General features: G+C 33.2%; 1 protein-coding gene across 7 annotated transcripts in view; it reads left to right on the forward strand.

Moving 5' to 3' along the window:
• The window catches only part of LOC143245005 (ras GTPase-activating protein nGAP-like), a 250976-nt gene that overhangs the window by 150408 nt on the left and 80537 nt on the right, over positions 1-20031 (forward strand). Inside the window, exon 1 of one of the 7 annotated variants that reach the window (XM_076490733.1) lies at positions 5408-5430. The exons of 5 other annotated variants lie outside the window; for them this stretch is intronic. Coding sequence is in view for 1 of the 2 variants with exons in the window: in XM_076490731.1 (XP_076346846.1) it covers positions 7767-7821 (55 nt within the window). In the remaining variant the exon portion in view is untranslated. Of the gene's footprint in view, positions 1-5407; positions 5431-7017; positions 7822-20031 lie in introns of those variants that run through there. One more of the 7 variants, XM_076490731.1, reaches the window with a different exon arrangement.

Raw genomic sequence — 20031 nt, forward strand, 5'->3', positions numbered from 1 at the left:
CTAGGAGAATATCGAAGAATGTTAAGTAATTTGACATAGCTTTGTTATCCTGTTATAGTTTACATTGTCTTATTACAACAGAACTCACGTATTTCAACATAAAAAGAGCGTTATCAAAAGTGATTGATGCGCGGTCAAGTGAACTGGGTATAGTGTCGTTCGTGAATGGAATGGCAAAAAAGCAAAACTCTAGCGCGTGTATTTCCTGGATGGGTGGATCACACGTGGTTTGATCATTACTTACATATCCCTGCGAAGTACGCTATGTTACCTCACTACTTGACTAATTTTTTATATAAGGTACTGATATTTAGTGTAGATATTAGGAATTGTAGCGAATCTACCAACCTGATAATTGTTCTTTTCCCTTTATAAGAAGTGGGAAGGTAGTTAATCTATTTAAGGAAGGAAACTTTCCAGTGTGGGGCATTTACCAGTGACAGGGTTTTATATAGACCAAAAGTTTTCATATCTTTTAAGATAGAATTTAAGATAAAGCAGTATATTTTTAACCACCTTCCAGGATTGTCTTGTTTGATGAAATCGTCCAGTTTATCCAATTTTCCAACAGATTTCAGTGGGCCAAGCGAATTGGAGGTTACGACTGATAGACGGTGTATCCCCCACCGCAGTGTGGGTCCTACTTCTTCAGTCACCTCCAAATCCTAGAATACATTTTATAATTCCACGTTGTAGCTAGTACTCTAGGATCCTTTTAAAAATATGCAGCATAATTTGTTTAATTTTAATGTGTTTTGCTTATGGCTTAAAAATTTATGGTTATAATATAATTAATCAGAGGTTGGAATTTGTTGTTTTTAACGCAGTTCTTTCTCATGATTTTGTTTACTTATTTGGGTTCATTTGAATGTAATTATTTAATTTCACTAATATATATATATATATTGAATTAATATTTTTATGTTTTATATGATTCTGATTCACTGGAAAAAATGTCGTTCTAGCTAGAGTAGAAAACGAATAATACTATCCGCATATAGCAATGCTGAACATCTTTCACTTTCATGTAAAAGTGGAAAATTATGAATTAAACAAATATTTTAAGAATGCCAATAGTTTGGTTTGTTTAGAATTTCATGCAAAGCTACATGAGGGCTATCTGCTCTAGTCGTTCCTAATTTAGTAGTTTAAGATTAGAAGGAAGGCAGATAGTCATCATCACCTGCAACCAACTCTTGGGCTACTCTTTTACCAACGAATAGTGGGATTAACCGTCACATTATAACATCTCCACTACTGAAAGGGCGAGCATGTTTGGTGTGACGGGGATTCGAGCCCGCGACCTTCCGATTACGAGTCGAGTGCCTTAACCTGATCATGCCGGGCCAGTGCCAATAGAAAATGCAGTGTAAGGTAATAAAGTGGTTAATGTTCGCTGTTCTGATAATTAGCGAAATATAAATGTAATTAGTAGAAGTCCTGAAAACAGTTTAAGACATTTTTGGGCCACTTACTATATCTTAAAACTAGTTATGGAGAAAAAAGTTCAGCTTTTGAAAAATGTATCGTTTATAAATGTGAGTCTTTTATGTCAGGAAAATTTACAACTGCCAGAAAAAAAAAACTGATAGGAAAGGGTTTTATATAAATTTGCTCAACTGCATATTACATATGCCATTCGATTGAATATTATAACAAAAAGCGATTTTGTTAGACCATTTCTGTACTATTGCAGCTAAAAACAAGTCTTAAAAATGCCAGCGTGAGAAACGTGTTGAATAAACTGTACTGGAACACAAAGTACGATAAGGGAAGACATTTTCTTGATCCCACAACGTGGCTACTAATTTAGTGAATGTGTGAGAAAGAACAACATCGTAAGTGGCAGAAGTAAGTGAAAGTTACGATGAAATAAAATAAATAAAAATGGACTCCAGCTGAGGAATTTGTTAGTAGAGACAATACGGGTAGCAAATGAAATTAAGAGTAATCGGAGAGGTGGTCAAGCCTAATAGCTGTAGTAACCTTATAAGGTAAACATACCTAATAGCTTGACTGAACAAGGATGATATTGTGTGCAGCTTAATTTCGTCAGAACTTTGTTATTCTTGAAGTCAACTTTCAATATTATTTGTAATGAGTCTGAACCAAAAATTGCGCTCCGTACATATGTGAGATTTCAGTCTTATTAATTTGAAGTTTAGAGCTGAAGAATGTTCTATTGTGACTTTAGGTGTATGAAAGGGGGTAATGTTACCACACCTCGTATTTAAAATGCGAGTAATCTTCGTAACCAGCCTAACTGTACTTTAAATCTTCATTAATGTGTTAATATTTCAAACATTCATTTCGAGTATGGAGATCATTAGTAGAAATCGTTGAAGGCATGATGACATAGATAAGGGATTTTGGAGTCCACTGGTTGAAGCCCAGATACTATGTTGGTTGACTACTTATGAAGTACAGGTTTTGTAGTTTGGATAAACTATTTTAGAGAGTTAAAGCTCGTAATACATAATAAATACAAATATACAGAACAGTTCTAATGGTCTATTTCGGTGATATCAAACAGTTGAAGTAAAAACTGTATGCAGCATTTTGGTACAAAACATAATTCTGAAACTTGAACAAATATTTGGAAACATAGTAAGTTTATAAAGCCATCAATAAAGTTAATTAGTTCAAAGAAAGTTAATTAAACGCTTCGAGAACATCTTGAACAAACATATACCAAACAAAATCTTGTATTTGATTCTTCCATTTAAGTAACTGCTTGAGGTCAGAAACAAAAATCAAGATGTTCCTGAAGTTAAACTAGTTTCAGCGAGAACTTTAATCACATATTTTTCATAATATGCAATATGTTTTTAAGGGTATTTATATGTGATAGAAACAAAAGCGATCATTTAAGAAATAATAATAATAAATTTTATTTGAAGAATTTGGATCTGTCATGAAATTTATATTTAAAACACATTTCGTTGTTTTAAGGTTAACACTAAAGTAAGTTTGTTGTATACTCGTGAATGAAGTTCAGCTTTTACCTCTTCGTCAGGAGCTATCAATGGCTGTCATAATCTTATTCATTCTTTCAGAAATGTCTCGGAATAAACTCCATTTTAGGTTGAATAAAGTTATGAATAAGTTTGTTAATCGAACATCGTCTCTATATTTATTTGTAATTAAAGATGAGAGAAAATATAAGCTTTTTGTTATGTCGATGAAAGAACTAAGATGGTTAAGGGTTAAATCGGTGTGAACAGTTTTATCAACACATTAGTGTTAAAACTAAAGTTATTTTAATATTCATACTAATTATGGTGCAGTGTTTTAAACCCAAGAACACTTGTTAATTTTCACCAGGCTGAAATTATACGTTTACTTTTAACAAAAAAGTTTTCTGTATTGTTTTATCACTTAAAGTGAATAATAATTTACAATCGGATACTGAGTTTCAAACAATTTCTTCTCAAGTTTCTCGAAATGGACAAATAACCCGACGTAAAATAAATAAAGTTTTTAAAATAAAATTACACAGATCTTCTGCATATCAAAATGTGTGTTTTTTTTTATTTACCAGTGAATCGATGGTAACTTAGTGGGTTTATGTCGCTAAATGTCGGTCTTTCGATACTCGCGGTGGGCAAGGCAAAGACAGCCCATTGTGTAGCTTTATGCTTCAGAACAAACGTCCAACACACATTTATTGTCTCATCTTGGGTAGGTTTTAGGGATATTAGTCTCCGGGACTAGTGTACCTGTTATTATACTGGATTCTTCTTCTATAGGAATACTCTGTAATCTTTTCTCTGCAAATTTCAGAAGCAATATGGCGATGCCCACTGTCATGTATCAGCGTAATAAATGTAAAGGGAAATTTCTTTACTATTTGTTACCACTGCCGAAACTATGCACAACTAAACACAATAATAAAACATAAATTCAATCGATCGGTAATTTTTTTTTTTTTTTGGAATTTCGCACAAAGCTACTCGAGGGCTATCTGTGCTAGCCGTCCCTAATTTAGCAGTGTAAGACTAGAGGGAAGGCAGCTAGTCATCACCACCCACCGCCAACTCTTGGGCTACTCTTTTACCAACGAATAGTGGGATTGACCGTCACATTATAACGCCTCCACGGCTGGGAGGGCGAGCATGTTTAGCGCGACTCGGGCGCGAACCCGCGACCCTCGGATTACGAGTCGCGCGCATTACGCGCTTGGCCATGCTGGGCCAACGATCGGTAAAAGATTAACAGTTTACTTGAAAGATTCTTGCTTTTTATATGTTGCTGTGATTATTCTATCAAACAGAAAGAGCTTTAGATATTTGAAGCTATATTGTTGTAGAATTAGCAACATCTTTTATACACAAAAATGTATATAATCGACATACAAATAGAACAAATTTATATTTTTACCATTCTCGCTGATATGTTCCATCGAGTTAACACTATCCGCCATTTTGAACTATACCGTGTGGTTTTTGTTCTCCCTCTACCGAAAGAAATATTCTTCTTCAAGTAAAGTTTAATGGAGACCAAAAACTTATTTTCTAAGTGTAAGATTAAGTTTAAAACCAAAGTATGTGAGAAACGCAGACGTTACTGAAATTTTGTAATTATTCTAGAATGTCATGGCGCTACTTATATTTGGTTTATATTCTCTTTGTTTTCAAGTTTGACGTAGATGAGAACATCAAATCTATAGTCAATAGAAATCCAAAGGATTGCACAATGACAATACGAAGTTTATAAGATATGAAAAAATAATTTGTTGAAATATTAATACCTTAACAGCTGCTTAATATATATTTTTTTCTTTAATTTGATCGTCTCGAAATGAAACTTGTATTTTCCGAATGTTGAATAAACATGTTATTAAAAAAAAGTGATCATATTTTAAGCATATTAATTAGCAGAAACAGATAAAAAAAAGGACATTGATTTAATTATCACTCCTTGCTTTGTGATTAAACATCTAAACATGTATATTATTAGTGGTTATTGAAATATTTTGTTGTAAAATAAAAGGTTATGAATAAACAATATCCAGAATGTATAATTAACTGGAGTATAATATTGATATTAAGTGAAAGCAGAAGGGCACTGACATACAGGGCATGTGTCCCGAGAATATTTGACGGTTCCTCAGATCCCTAGTGTTTGACTTAAAAAATCAGAACAGAAAAACCATAATCGATATTATGCTGAAACGCCGAAAATCCCAGCTCCTATGGGCACGAGATGTGAATCTTTTAAGCACCTAGCGAAGCCTCTGAGTAAAAGCAAAGAAGAGTGTATATTAATGCGCCGACCACACTGATTCTGTTATATCCAGTGCTGACGAGACCTTTCGCCAAGTAACAAGGTTCTTCAAGTTTGTTCTAAATTAAGAATCAGTTAAGTCCCTTATCACAGTTGTTTCCGTTGAAATCTCGGATGAAAGGTTCTGATGCTTAATAGGTCATGGTAAGATAAGCATTTGTAATAAGACAAGAGGAAAAGTATTTAAACATAAATTAGTTTTTTGTTACTCGTTAAAGTGAAGTGTCGGTTTTGAAGTGTTAAATGCCAGGTGCAGATGATACGCCTTCGATGTCTATATAGCTATTATACTTTATAGCTTATTGTAGAAAATGTTGCTATGTAATTTTATTTTTGTGTTTTGCAATGGTGTTTAAATATGTATATCAGATATTCGTTCTACAGCATTATTATTTGCATAAATGCTTTAACTAAAGAAAAGATATTTTAATATGATATGTGGAGAACGTTTGTATTTACATAGTGAACCATCGAATAATCAGATTTTAAACAAAGAAATATGATCTGTGGAAAGGAGCCATATACTTCTAATGTAGGTATATTTTAGCTAAGATAACCTTTCCTTCATATTATGTTGTGTACTGGTTTGTTTATCTATCTTTAAGTCTATTTATCTTTTAGTGTTATACTGTTTATAATACGTAAAATTGCACTTATTTAAGGTGATATAAGAAGTATTGGAAAACTTGTTGTACAAGGTAATATGAGAAGTATTAGATAACTTGGTGTACAAGGTAATATGAGAAGTTTTGGATAACTTGTTGTACAAGGTAATATGAGAAGTTTTGGAGAACTTGATGTACAAGGTGATATGAGAAGTTTTGGAGAACTTGATGTACAAGGTGATATGAGAAGTACTGGAGAACTTGATGCACAAGGTGATATAAGAAAAATTGGAGAACTTGAAGTACGATAACATGTTTTACTTGAATGTCAAAATTAGGCTCTACACGTTTCGATGCTCTTACGAAACGTGGGGTCTAATTTTAACCTTCTAAATTAAAACATGTTAAATTGTGCATCAAGTTGTGTAATCGTTTCCAGATACTGTTCGTTCTTCAACTTTTACCTTTACGTTTTAGCGAACTATGCGCGACCCGTGTGGAGAGATTACTTTTTTTTTACACACGTTCACAAATCTAAAACGACCTTTTAACTCGAAGCTTTTCTACTTCGTATTGTAATTGAAATCAATCGTTTCGTTATTTGTTTCAACTTCAGTGTTGGCAACTATCTGAGTTTTCCGTTTACTTCAGATTGTGTTAATCAATATACAGGCACGCGCCCACACGCATTTTGGGTTTTATTTAATCCGTCACAGTTTATCAGACATTTATACTGCTTGTAAAGAAGACGGAATCAGCACCACTTGTGTAAACCTATGAGAACTCTGTTTTTTTCATTTTGTTGTTATTGTTGAAATAGTAAGTTGTTTATTTAGTACATTTATATAATCTTTAAAAGTCACTGCTTTCTCAAAACCCCGATTCATCGTTATTCAAAACTGTTGTCTCAAGAAGCACCATTGAAAGTTACCTGAATATATGGGTTGCGTCTAAGAAACGACGTATTTAATGTACAATGAACGTATATGATGCTGGAGGGTAGTTTAAACACCCAAGTGACTCGCGAATATTTGTTTACGTAGACTTAAAATTTTTAAGTGGGCGGTGCATGCTCTCGTGCTTCATGACGTAACTGTGTAGGCAGGCAACAGGACGGTTTTCTCTGTTGGTGGAATTCATCCTCCTCCTCCGCTATCCTGTACAGAAAAATTTATTTTATATTTAACACCTAATCGGCCGTCACTCTGTTCGTTTCTGGTGTAGAAATAACATAAACTAATACTGATATACTGTGGGTGGGACTTAGTTTCACAGCATCAGTTTATTCTCAGATTTTCTTGTAATCATTTCCTCAACAATCCCCTGCTACAAGTAGTACAGTTTATCCAGTAGTCACATGTCTGTTCAAGAACTCACTAGGCTTTATAGTTACCTGAAATAACCCAAATTTATATGTAAAACAAATGGAGCTATGGTAGATAATTTGTCGAGCACACACCTGGTCGGCTTTACAAACCATCGCCTGCTGTGGACCTCATTTTTTTCCACTAAACGGACCGTAGGAAGAATATATAACAATGTACGGATTTTTTTTTCTTTTATTTGAGAATATCCTAACGAAGTAGTGGACAGTGGGCGACCATTTTAGTGTTTTAAGATGCTCTTTCATACATTAACTATAATCGTTTCGTGTTCTACAAAACGGACAGGGTCCAATTACTTTTTCTCTTATCCGGAGTTTTTCTACCACTAAACTGGACATCAATAAATTATTTTATTCCCTCGAGTTTTCCAGCACAAAATTGTCGGACACTGACTAGTTGTTTTATCGTTTTAAGTGTTTCTAACCTTCAGTGGAAACTGACCTGTTGTCCATTTGCTCTTTCATATCTGTCTTTGTGTAAGGAGGATATAATGTCTTATCGACGTCTTTGGTCATCTCTTGTCCGCCGTAAGCGCCGTAACAGCCGTAAGTCGTTAGCTCTTATGACTAATAGGCTAATATGAAATCTTATACTAACTAATTTTCTAAATCTTATTAATGTTCCGTTTAATTTTAATGTGTTGTGTAAGGAATGTTCTATCAGGATTAAATACAAAACCAGTTTTTTAAAGAACTCTATGAATAATGTGTTTAACAATTATATACTCCCCTTAAAAAAAAGAACGCACGTGTCCTTAATGATGTAACTTTAATATTGACATAATAATGTTTCATTTAATCCCGTTTTTAGTGTTAATTAGTGCTTTATGCATATTGTACTCTGTTACCGTTACGTTTTCTACAAAAGAAACTACGTTTAGAAACGTAGTAAACTTTATGAGGGTAAAGATACATATTTTGCTGGACAATTCAAAATGTTATTTATAGAACTTACATTTTTCAGCAGCTATAACCAACGTGATGAATAGTCAGTCACTATGGTATGAATTTAAAAACAAAAGATTGGTATTTTCTGATCTTTACAATTAATTGCTTGTACTTATCTTTTTCATTAGTATATATTACTAAGTTATTTTAAAATAATATATCTTGTAAAAAATGTTTGGTCAATTAATATTTAAACACCAGTTCCTATTATAATATTATTTTAATGTAGGTTTATATTCTGAGCTACTGAAATAGAAAATATTTTAAACTGAGTAACGTTTTTGTTAGATATTTTTGTTCAATGTTCTCTCGTACCTTCTACATTGAATTAAAATACACACAATTAAATATCTGACTGACCACGTAGATTATAATTAGACTTGTGATTTGTTATTGGGCAATAAATATTTCTCTGTCTGCTTATGTAGGTAACAATTAGAATACTTATGACTGCTTGTGTAGGTAATAATTAGCTTTGCCATTGATATTATTGGTTATTTTTCATATTATGACTAGTTTATTGGTTATTATTAGAGAGGTCGCTGATTTTCTAGATTATCAGATACAATAGAATTATATAATATGAAATAATAACAAAGATAATAAAGTTACCATTAAAGCAATAAAAATCATAACTGTATTCTTATTTTTAATTCAACATTGCTGCAGCTGTATCGTAGAATAAACAATTCAATACAAAACATTTGATTGCACAAAACAAATTGTTCCAGTTCTGCCTAGCTTCTATTCGTTATTGTCAAGTGAAGTCATTTAAACGACCTGTGCTACATTATTATGTTGTGCATAACTTACATGAGATTAATAAACGTTGCACTTCACAAATGTCTTAGTGTCAGCAAAAAGAGAGATAAAACGAAAATGAATTTATTGTAACATTCTTTTTATTACTGCTGACTTGTTATTAAGATAATTCTATACATAGTCTTGCTAGAATACTCAGACAATTATGTCAGTTCATTTGAATTAACATTTATGAACATTTTCGTTCTAGCTTCTGGCACATAGATTGGTTTTTGCCTGTACGACTGCCTCAACGATATATGTGTGGTATTATTTGGCTGTATCAAGTAATAGGCTCACTATACGACTCTTGTGATGCTCTATGAACTAGAAGTATTTTCACGGTTTTGAGCACATTAATGTGAAAAGAACTTTTTAGTAGTTAATGTACGAATAAAGATTCTTATGGGTGACCCAGTAACCCGAGTTTTAGTACTTATCTAAACAGAGTTATGTGCTTCTCTACATATAACACACTCTGTTCCAATTCCAAACCTGTCATCTGGGAATCAAAATAAAATATAACCTTCTTCCAGTTTTTCTAACCATTTTTGCCATACTTCTACTTACTTGTCTATCTTTCTTCTAGAGATCGATAGTAATTCTTTGTCTTTGAACGTACTATAAAAGCTGACTAATTAAGTAAGCCTAAAAGATGAATATGCACTGGTCTACTTAAGTAAACACGTCAGTCATTACACAAGGTTTAAAAAAGAGTTTTATATACTATAGGTAGGCGTAAAGAAGTCCTCTGGCACGTGTACAGAACTCGTGAAACTGGATATTTTGTATGTGTATTACGAGATAACATTCGAAGCACGTGTGAAGTTATTTTGGAAAAGATTTAAGCGTGAAGAAAAATAATAAATAAAACTTTTTCTCCGTTACTTAGACTTTACATGTTGAGGTGACAAAATATATGTTTGGTAGAAAGTATGGTATTTCTTTGATTCAGGCCGTGCATGAATTCTTTACATAATTATGAGGGAACAGACAATCTTCAAATTTAGTTCTTAACATAATCCTAGAATGAAATATCAAAGATTTTGATCTATAAACTTTGAAACGAAAAAAGACTGTGTCATTCTAGTAAATATGGAAACTGTTTGTAACGTGTCCTAGAGTTAAAAAGCTAAATGATAAGGTTGTAGGTGTGTTAATGTAAAGGTTGTACTTGTGAGAATTAACTGTACTTTAATTTTAAAGTATAATAGTAATGCAAAGGTTGTTTGACATGCTATAAGACAGCTATTATAAAGACAAATCGGCTTGTTTAAAAGCAAAAGTCGAAGAGGTAATGCCACTAAACTGTTTACTAGAAAATGTGATAGAGTAAAATTCACATGTGACAATTCTGAGAGTAATATGAAGAAAACACACGTTGTAATTAATAATTGTTCGTCGAATGACATGTCATTATGACTAGTTTCATTTAAACAAAAAAAATTCAGTGCTCGAAACCAGACTTTTAGAAAAACCTTTATTGTGTTTTGTAGGTTTACACTGTGTCAAAACTCGTGTGTAGGTAAAAACCCAGTCGAAATTTATGGAAATTTCATGGCATTAGAGAAGTTTCTACCATGATTTCTAAATCGTTATGTGTACTCAACCAGACTTAGACTATGATGTTAGATTTATTGTATTCTTTCGACTTAGAACCACACTTTTATATATGAAGTGTTCTAATTGACCGTTTTGAAAGTTTTATATGTTTCTTGAGATGTGTAAATGTAGAACCTATTAATTCCTCTGACCAATTTAGAAATCAGACCCTTTATATTATTTATTTGTTGCTTCCTCTAGGCAGTTGGACTGGGCTGAATTGCAACAGTCTTTCTTGGCGTTACCTATATATTTCCAGCTCATTTAGACCTTCTTTAATCTGTAAAGTATTATACCTTTGTTTGAACAGCCTATAATCGTAATAAAAAACTGTTGATTCGTGTAATCCATATATCATAATATGTTTGACAATTTATAAAACTTTACTAAACGTGTAGAAGATGTGATGGTTTGGTCATGTTTATTTGGATAACCTAAACATTTATTTTATCTTGAGAATATATTATTTCACATACTAGAAAAATCAAACAAACTACAATTTCAATTTTGAAATCACTCGATGAGATGCCTACTCTTGTTTTGAGTTTTCAAAAATCCATTGTAGTGTTTGCTCGAGATACCAACCTTCATCTTCAGTTAAATAACCAATGTATCACTCGCTTGAGATACTAACCCATACCTAAACTTCTTAGTATCCATTGTTGCTCTTGCTTGAGATATTGACCCATGCCTTCAGTACTCAAATTTCCTTTGTAGTATTTGCTTGAAACACTGATCCATGTCTCGAGTCTTCTGGTATCTAGTTTAGTACTGCTTGAAATGCTGTCCCATGCTTTGAGTACTTAAGTTCCCATTTTAGCGTTTTCTTGAGATACTGACCCATGACTTGAGTTCTGTAGTATTCATTGTAGCACGTAGTTCAGGTGCTGAACCATGCAGCAGCGTTTTTAAAATTGTTTACTGGAGAGCCGTAAAGGAGTGAAAGGTTAGTTAGAGGACAGATAAAAATTGACATGTTCACGTCAGTGGGAATCATACTGTAGAAGGTTTTAAAATCAAGTTTTCTCAGATGGGAGCTGCTGTTGGGATGGGGTAAAGATCCCAATAAGGGTATATTTCACACACCACTCCAATGGACATTTTCTTAGAACCGTATCTCAAAAATTGTCCACTATAATATTCAGTTAAGAAGCGCTGGCATAACTCACTCCTTAAGCTCTTAAGGTACCAAATATCTTTCAGCAAAAAATTTATCATTATAATTATTGAAGTACCAATTACAAAATGTTCACTAACATGATAGCATTTCTTTATCTTTATACTTAGTTGAAACCGAAACATATAACAAGTTGAACGCCGCCGCCAATGAAGATATATAGGCTAGAACAGTATTATCATGAGGATAATAATTCTTTTTTCATGTTTCAAGGATAAGTCAGTTCCCAGTAATACGATGTAAACCATCCTCGTGTAATTTAACACTTGAATGTTTTACTTCTGGATGTATTACTTATTTAGTTTCTGTGATATATTAAACCAATATTATCGTAACTTGGCTCCCACAATTTCTGACTAAATTGTTTGTTCAAATAACAAGAATTTTATTATTATGACGTTTTCACTAACTCAACTTCCTTGTTTGTCAAAGTCATTTCTATTTGTTTTAATTGTATCTGTGGTTTTGAGTGAGGCACTCAAAGCAATAAGGTGTCACGTGATCCATAACGAACTTTATTAATAACACAATGTTTTAGAAATTTACGTGCCTTAAACCAACGACGTAACGCACATATAATTAACATATTTTATATATTTATATATGTGATATCCTGCTTCATAAGAATTTCTTTTCTAATTGTTTATGTATTTTGTATTCAGAAGAGATCGAGCTATTTATATCAGAAATTGCGAAAATAACTCTTATAAAAATAATAAATAATGTATAAAAAATACAAACAGATAATAAATACTATATAAACATAAAATTTTCTTTACACATTCGTTATATTATTGTCACCTGAAGACAGTGGTCTAGTAAATTGTTGTTAATTCTTATAAATACACTTTCATAATGATAGGAAAGCAAGTGGGCTCAAATTGTTTGCTCCAAATAAAAAAAATACCACCTTACGAAAGCTTAAGAACTTCAAGATTTTTGGCAAATATTAAAACGTATATACTTTTGCGTTCTAACAAAGACAACAGTGCAGGGTGACAAGAGGTTGTATAAAAATGAGAGCATTAACAACACGATGTAACACAAATTTTGTTCCTGGATAATATGTGTTAGTTCTTAATTACTTATGTTGTAAAAGTACAGAAAATTGCCATTATTCCCTTTAAACTTTGCTTTTGTGACCTGGATAATTAAATTTATAAATTAGCCTATTTCCTGTGTAAAAACGGGCAAATTTGCAAAATTTCATTTACATAAGGTCTGAATAAAACGACATATGAATCAAAATTTACATGTATTTATACAAACGTTATGCAAAAATGTTTAGAAGTGAGTAGTTTTTCGAGATTTGCGACTGTAATGTAAATTACTTTCACGTATCAGCCCCCTAATATAGTCTCCCATAATGATTTCGTTATACGTTCCTTGGTAGCGACGTTCAAAGTCCAGTATATCTTAGTGGAAGCGCTCGCCTTGCTCCTCTGAGTATGCTCCCATGTACTCCTTGAATTTATCAAGATGAGCGTCAAGGATATGGACTTTAAGGGACATCCTGCAGTATATTTTACCGTAGTTCTTCACCAGTTCCACATAATTTTTGCCATTGTGATTGCCCAAGAAGCCCAGAAACATTGCGACAAAGCTGCCCTAAGCTTTTTTATCTTCCTGCTGAGCTTCTTGGGGAATTCTGTGTACTCCAGGATCTTCTTTATTTGTGGTTCAACGAAGACACCAGCTTTGACCTTTGCCTCAGACAGCTTAGAGAAGAAGTCTCGAAGGTACTTAAAGGCTGCAGACTCCTTATAAAGAGTTGTGACAAATTGTTTCATAAGACCCAATTTTATGTGCAATGGTCGGAACAAGACCTTCTGGAGGTTCACTAGTGGCTCACACTTGACATTATGCCTCCCCACAGACAACTCGGTCCGTTGTGGCCAGTGTTTTCTGTTGTAGTGCGCTGCGGTGTCCCTGCTGTCCGAAAAGCTGGGAAACTTGGAGAACCATCAGGAATGTCACCATTTTTAAGTCTTGACGCTATTGTATTCCTCTTTGAGGTGCACAAAAGGAGCAAGGGGAAAAGACGGATACTTATTCCCGTTATGGAGCAGTACAACTTTGAGGCTTCAACAACATTCTCGAAAGTTCTTGAAAACTCTTGTTAAGTTCGAGAAAAATCTCTATCAGCTACTCAGCACTGAATCTACCTGGAATGTTCTGGAAAATGAGTAAATTTGAAAATTTCATTACCCAGGTCACGAAAGCAAAGTTTGAAGAGAAAAATGGGTCTTTTCCATTTACTTTAGGTATAAGCAATTGGGAAATAACACTTTCTGCTAAGGAACAAGAAAAAGTAAAAATTTTATTACATAGTGTAATAACAAAGTGGAGGAAATGCAGTAAAAAATAATGGCATTATCGATAAGTCAGAATGGGAACTTTTTCATTAGGTGAATTATAAATAATTACTTTTATATTCTCCCTGTTGTTTTATTTTTAGAAGAAATGGCGTTATTTTAATATTTTTTACTTAGTGTGTATTGTTATCGGTGCCATTTCTTTCAGAATTTGGTAGGAAAGCCAACAAATATTTGGAGCCATTTTCGTACCCATTGCAGAAGCATTAACTTGAGGGTAATTTTTGTTATTGATTCGAAGTTGTCTAGAGACAAGACGAAGCTGACAAGGTTAGTTATTGTTTGAGATTAGGATTAGTTAGAAAGGGTAAGGGCAGATTTCAGAATTTCAAGTCCTTCATCATATGGAATATTAGCATAAAGGGAAGAAACGCCCACTGTACATAAGGCTGTTGGCTGTAAACTTTCGTCGGTATTGATTTGTTCTACGAAATACAAAAGTGAGTCCTGTTCTTTGTGTAAGTAGGGAAGGAACAGGGAATACTTTTTTATTTGGTGGTCGACAAAAGAAGTCAGCTTTTGTCTATTCATGTTTGTATTAGAAATTATGGGTTGGCCGGGATTATCAGGTTTCTGTGTTTCGGTAAGAGATAAAATCTACCTGAACAAGCGTGTATGGGTGTTAAGCGCTGGAAAGTTTCTTTATTATTATTATCTTTCTTTTTATCTGGAGGAGTTCCTCAAGTTTATAAATTATAGTTTTTGTAAACTGTGCTGTAGAGTCCTGTGTAAGTTTCTTGTAAAAACTAATATCTTCAAGTTGGCGGTTACTTTCAGCAATATAGTCTTCTGTTGTTAAGAATTAGGAAAGCCCTACTCTTACTTTGACTTCAAACTTTAAATACTTTGTCTCTCACTGTTTTCTCCTGCTCTTGTCTTCCCCTTCCAACTTTACCCAACATCTCACTTTGCTGTTTTTAGCAGTTCTTTTACCATTTGCTATCCAAACTCTACATCCCCTCCTATCTCGAAAGCTACTAACGCCTCCAACTCTAGTACCTTTGTCCCAACATCTTTCTATCTAATAACTTATTCACTGTCTCACAGTCAGCTTCTACATTCGTTTGGATTCTGCTGTTAAACCCAACATAAATCACACTTTTTAACCAACATAAGATTCCACCAATAGGAACATTCATTCTTCATATGCTCCTGTTGTTCGATCTTATCTACTCAGATATCCTTCATATTCCATTTTCTTATTTTCAAAACTACATAAAACCGATTCTACTATAAATAATGTATGCTGTACATTACTGTCTTCACCAGTCAACAGGCCCTCATTTATCCTACAGAGTTTCCTTCATCGAAACATTTTAGACTTTCTTCCACTAGCATCAGATCTCAACCTGCATTTTATGTTTCGTCACTTCTTTACTCACTCACTGAGGAAGACAGCAACTCTTCTGTCTTTTACTTTGAATTTCCTCTTTCGTTATCTTATGATTCCAGTAATATTCTTAACCCAGTATTTGACAACACTCGATTTAAAACACTGCAAATCTCTTAACTATAGCAGAAAACGACTCTTTCAGAAACTTCGAAAACTTACTGAGAAACGCACTAGAAATTATCAACATATCAACGCGACTCTCTAACACACATAATAGAAAAATATCCTCATCTCTCACATTACAAGCATCTATCACAGTAGGAGTTCATAACTAGAATTTCTTGAAAATACCCATTTAGAACTCATTAACATGACTAAGAACTTCTGCCAATATTCTGTCAATATTTTAGATGAAGAAATTTCCTACTCTTATCACTTCTACAATCCCTTGCTGAATGAAAAAAACTCTACAAGTTTTAAAAAAGAACCAATATATTTATTCTTTAAAGAATAATAAAACCAGTCTCTTACCAATAATACCAATTCAAAGACTACTTCTAACAGGACTTTTTAACCTCCTCTTTATCATAAAGAATCTACTATAACAGCAAGAACTCTACTAGAGTTCGAATAAATGCTTAAAAACCTTCATCCTTTACCACACAACAGAAGACCATATCACTGAAAGTAACCGCCAACTGAAACGCTCTCTCGCACCCCTGGTTGGGAACCACTGGGCTAGAGTGAACTCTCTCTAAAGCACATTAGTTTCTACAAGAAACTTATGCAAGACCATGTAACTTAGTTTACAAAAAACACCAACTATAACCTTAAATAACTCCTCCAAATAAAAACTTTCCAGCACTTGACACCCAGACACGCTTGTTTAAATAGATTTTTTATTTCCTACCGAAACACAGAAACCTAATAATCCTGGTTGACCCATAATTTTTAACAAAAAACGTGAGTTCACAAAAGCTGACTTCTTTTGTCGACCACCAAATAAAAAGTATTCCCTGTACCCTCCTTTCTTGCACACAAAAACACGACTCACCTTTTTATATCGTAGAATAAATCAATACCAACGGACGTTTACCGTTAACAGCTTTATGTACAGGGGACGTTTCTTCCCTTTACGCTAATATTACACATGATGAAGGACTTGAAATTCTGAAATCTGCCCTAAACCTTTTAACAATCAAACAATAACTGACCTTGCCAGCTTTGTCTTGTCTTTAAACAACTTCAAATTCAATAAGAAACGAATAAAATGTTTTTTTTTTCTATATTGACCATAAGATCGTAACAACTTCCCAGAAACCCTTAGTGACTCAGCGGTAAGTCCGAGGGCTTAACGGTAAAACTCTGGTTTTGATACTCGCGGTCGAAAGAGCAAAAACACCTAATCTTTTTGTAGATTTGTTCTTAAACACAAACAAACCTCCCATAATCAAGACTGTAGTTTTACAATTACTGAAAATGTTTCAGAGCAAACACTATTTTAATGGAAAATTTAGTCGAATGAATGGATAGTAAAGCGTTACAATAGGTAACAGCATCAGTCTCTAGAATTAGGTTGTGTTTAATAAATTATCAATAAGAATTATTTCAAGTCTATAAATAAAGTGTAGAATCAACAAGAACAGTATAACTTAGAATATGATCACAAATCTTTGAGTGCAAGTGATCGTTTTGATACGTTTAGTTACACGTTAAGAAATGTTAACTTCTTTTAACGATTTGTCCCAGTATGGCCAGGTGGTTTGGGCACTCGACTCGTAGTTTGAGAGTGGCGGGTTTGGATCCCCGCTACATCAAACATACACGCCTTTTAAGCCGTGGGAGCGTTCAATCTTATTATTTGTTGGTAAAAGAGTAGTACAAGGATTGGCGGTGGGTGGTTATGACTAGCTGTCTTCCCTGTATTATGAAAATGCTAAATTATGAACAGCTTTGCGCGAAATTCAAAATAAACAAACATCTCTAACGTTTTCATATTTTATTTGTCAGCACTTGGTTAACGAAGAAGTCTGAGGGAGAAGTCATAGGTACATACATGTAAATCATACTTTAAAAATCAACAGCAAAACCCACATGGTGAAAATATTTTAAGTTTGAGATAAATAAATCAATTGTTGTTTGCTTGTTATGAAGCACAAAGCTACACAAAGGGCTATCTGTACTCTGCCCACTACTGGTATTGAAACCCTGCTCCCAGCAGTATAAGTCCACAGACATGCCGCCGTATCACTGGTAGACAAATAATTTAATTGGTGGAATTTTGTTACCCCTCCAGGTGTATAACATTATATAACAAAACTTGTTATGTAATACATATATTGGGGGTATGTATAACATACCTTACTGCGCATGATCTTTATGTTCTGTAGCAGTGGTTTCTAACCTTGTTTCACATGTGAACCATCTGGTTCCAACCCAGAATTTCTCGAATCGCTTCGTATGGTATTAATTTTGAAAAGGTGTTTGGTATTACATTTTAAGATAGTGTACTGCAATGCATGTTTTTGAAACTTTTTCTCAACCATCTTATGGATCGACGGTTGTATTAGTAAATTGTTTTTATATGAAATTTTCGCCTTTGGCAATTTAAAGAAAACTGCTGTCTCATATTTTAAGAACTGAATTTCTAACGAGAAAAAACGCAGTAATTGTTGGCATCCTGTTCAAAGACGTAAATGAAGTCAGTATAGTCGGTATTTCATGCGTTTTTAAAGTAAATATATTCTTCTTGTCAGTAAAACTCTCATGTGCTATTTCAAAAGGAAGTTTATCTTAGCTTATTCATTCTATGTTATTATTTTATCAAGCGCTTTTACTTGAATATCTTTGCGGGTGATTTGAACAACGCTAAACCATTTCATTGTTTTTCGCCATCGCCTACGTTTTTCGTTTTCAAAATGTTTTATTTATCGTGTTTCAACGCACGAGCAAGCATCCTCTTCCTCTTTAAGCTTCAGATTTTTAAGTTTTCATTAAAACTTGTTTTTACATTTTTAGCTATGAATATATTTATTACAAGTATAAATAGGAAATAGCGCAGGTGTTTCTATGACCTAGATGCAAAATAATAAAGAAAGAAAGAATTCTTTTTTTTACATAACATTATTATTCTGTATAACTTGAAAAAAAAGAAAAAGAAACAACACAAAACAGCGCTTCCTGTCTAATGGATATCATTTCAGTGAAAATTATTACGTTTAACCTAGTAACAAACTTTCTGTCCCGAACGTATCATTGAGTTGAAACCTTGCGTTTTCGGAAGGCTTTTACACACCATTAAATATAACGATTTTTGTCTGTTGTTACGTAAAAACAGATTAAAATCGTTATATTTTATCGTTCTAAATCAAAGTTTATTTTTTTGTGTGTAAAATGCCACAGAACGAAGAAAAACAGTCAATACATTCTGTCAAGATTTCCTTACATAGAAGAACAATATGTCGATTATATCATTGCCTCTTATCAGTTATATCTTGCTTGAAATATTTCACTCAGGAACAATTAATCGAAACCGGATGGTATTAATTTACACAAAATTACTTACTAATTCGAAAATGTTATAACACGTTCTGTGTTCTTGAATACATCATTCCATCAGAAAATAATTTACTTTAGCTGAGTAGCTTTGTTTTACCAGATAATATTTAGTACTTCGAAAATACTAGCTATCATAGACAATACATGTATTTAGCTACGCACGTACTCACTGCCTTTTAGCATAATGTGACTTTTTCTACTCCGCAAGTTTCACAAATCATAACTTCAACAGAGCATTAACTGCATTTGATAAATTCGTGCTTTTAGTCTAAAATCATGTTTTACCTGAAAAAAAAAGAAAGAACACAAAACAGCGCTTCTTATCTGATGGACATCATTTCAGTGAAAATTATTACGTTTAACCTAGCAACAAACTTTCTGCCCTGAACATATCATAAAGTTGAAACCATACGTTTTCGGAAGGTTTTTACATTCCATTAAATTTGAATATTTTTTTGTTTTGTTACGTAAAAACACACTCAAATCATTTTATCGTTATGTATGTATTAGTTAATTATATTTTTATATGAAATTTTCACCTTTGGCAATGTATAGAAAACTGCTGTCTCATATCAACAGGGAAGCGTTCTTTTAACATTGTTATTCTGTGTAGCATGGGACTTAAGGATTTCGGTATTATAAAATACGATTAACTTCAATATTTCTCTCTTTCATGTTTACCTTTCAAATAGATTACACTACTTGTTAAAAGCTTCGTTGTTTTCTAAAACAACATGAAAATAAAGATAGAGGGAAGAAGAAAAACGATATTTACTCCCTAGCTAATAATAAAAACTTTTTCCATAAGTCTTCTTCAGGGTTAAGAGTACAAGAACTATAATACAATATAAATGTATCTCTTTTAATTTAACAATTGGCTGTTTTACTCCTGAATGTATTACTTGTTTAGTTCAATATTATCGTCATTTGTTTCCCTCCATTTCTGTCTGAGTTGTGGTTCA

The sequence above is a fragment of the Tachypleus tridentatus genome, chromosome 2, assembly GCF_004210375.1.
Source record: "Tachypleus tridentatus isolate NWPU-2018 chromosome 2, ASM421037v1, whole genome shotgun sequence".
Lineage (NCBI taxonomy): Eukaryota > Metazoa > Arthropoda > Merostomata > Xiphosura > Limulidae > Tachypleus > Tachypleus tridentatus.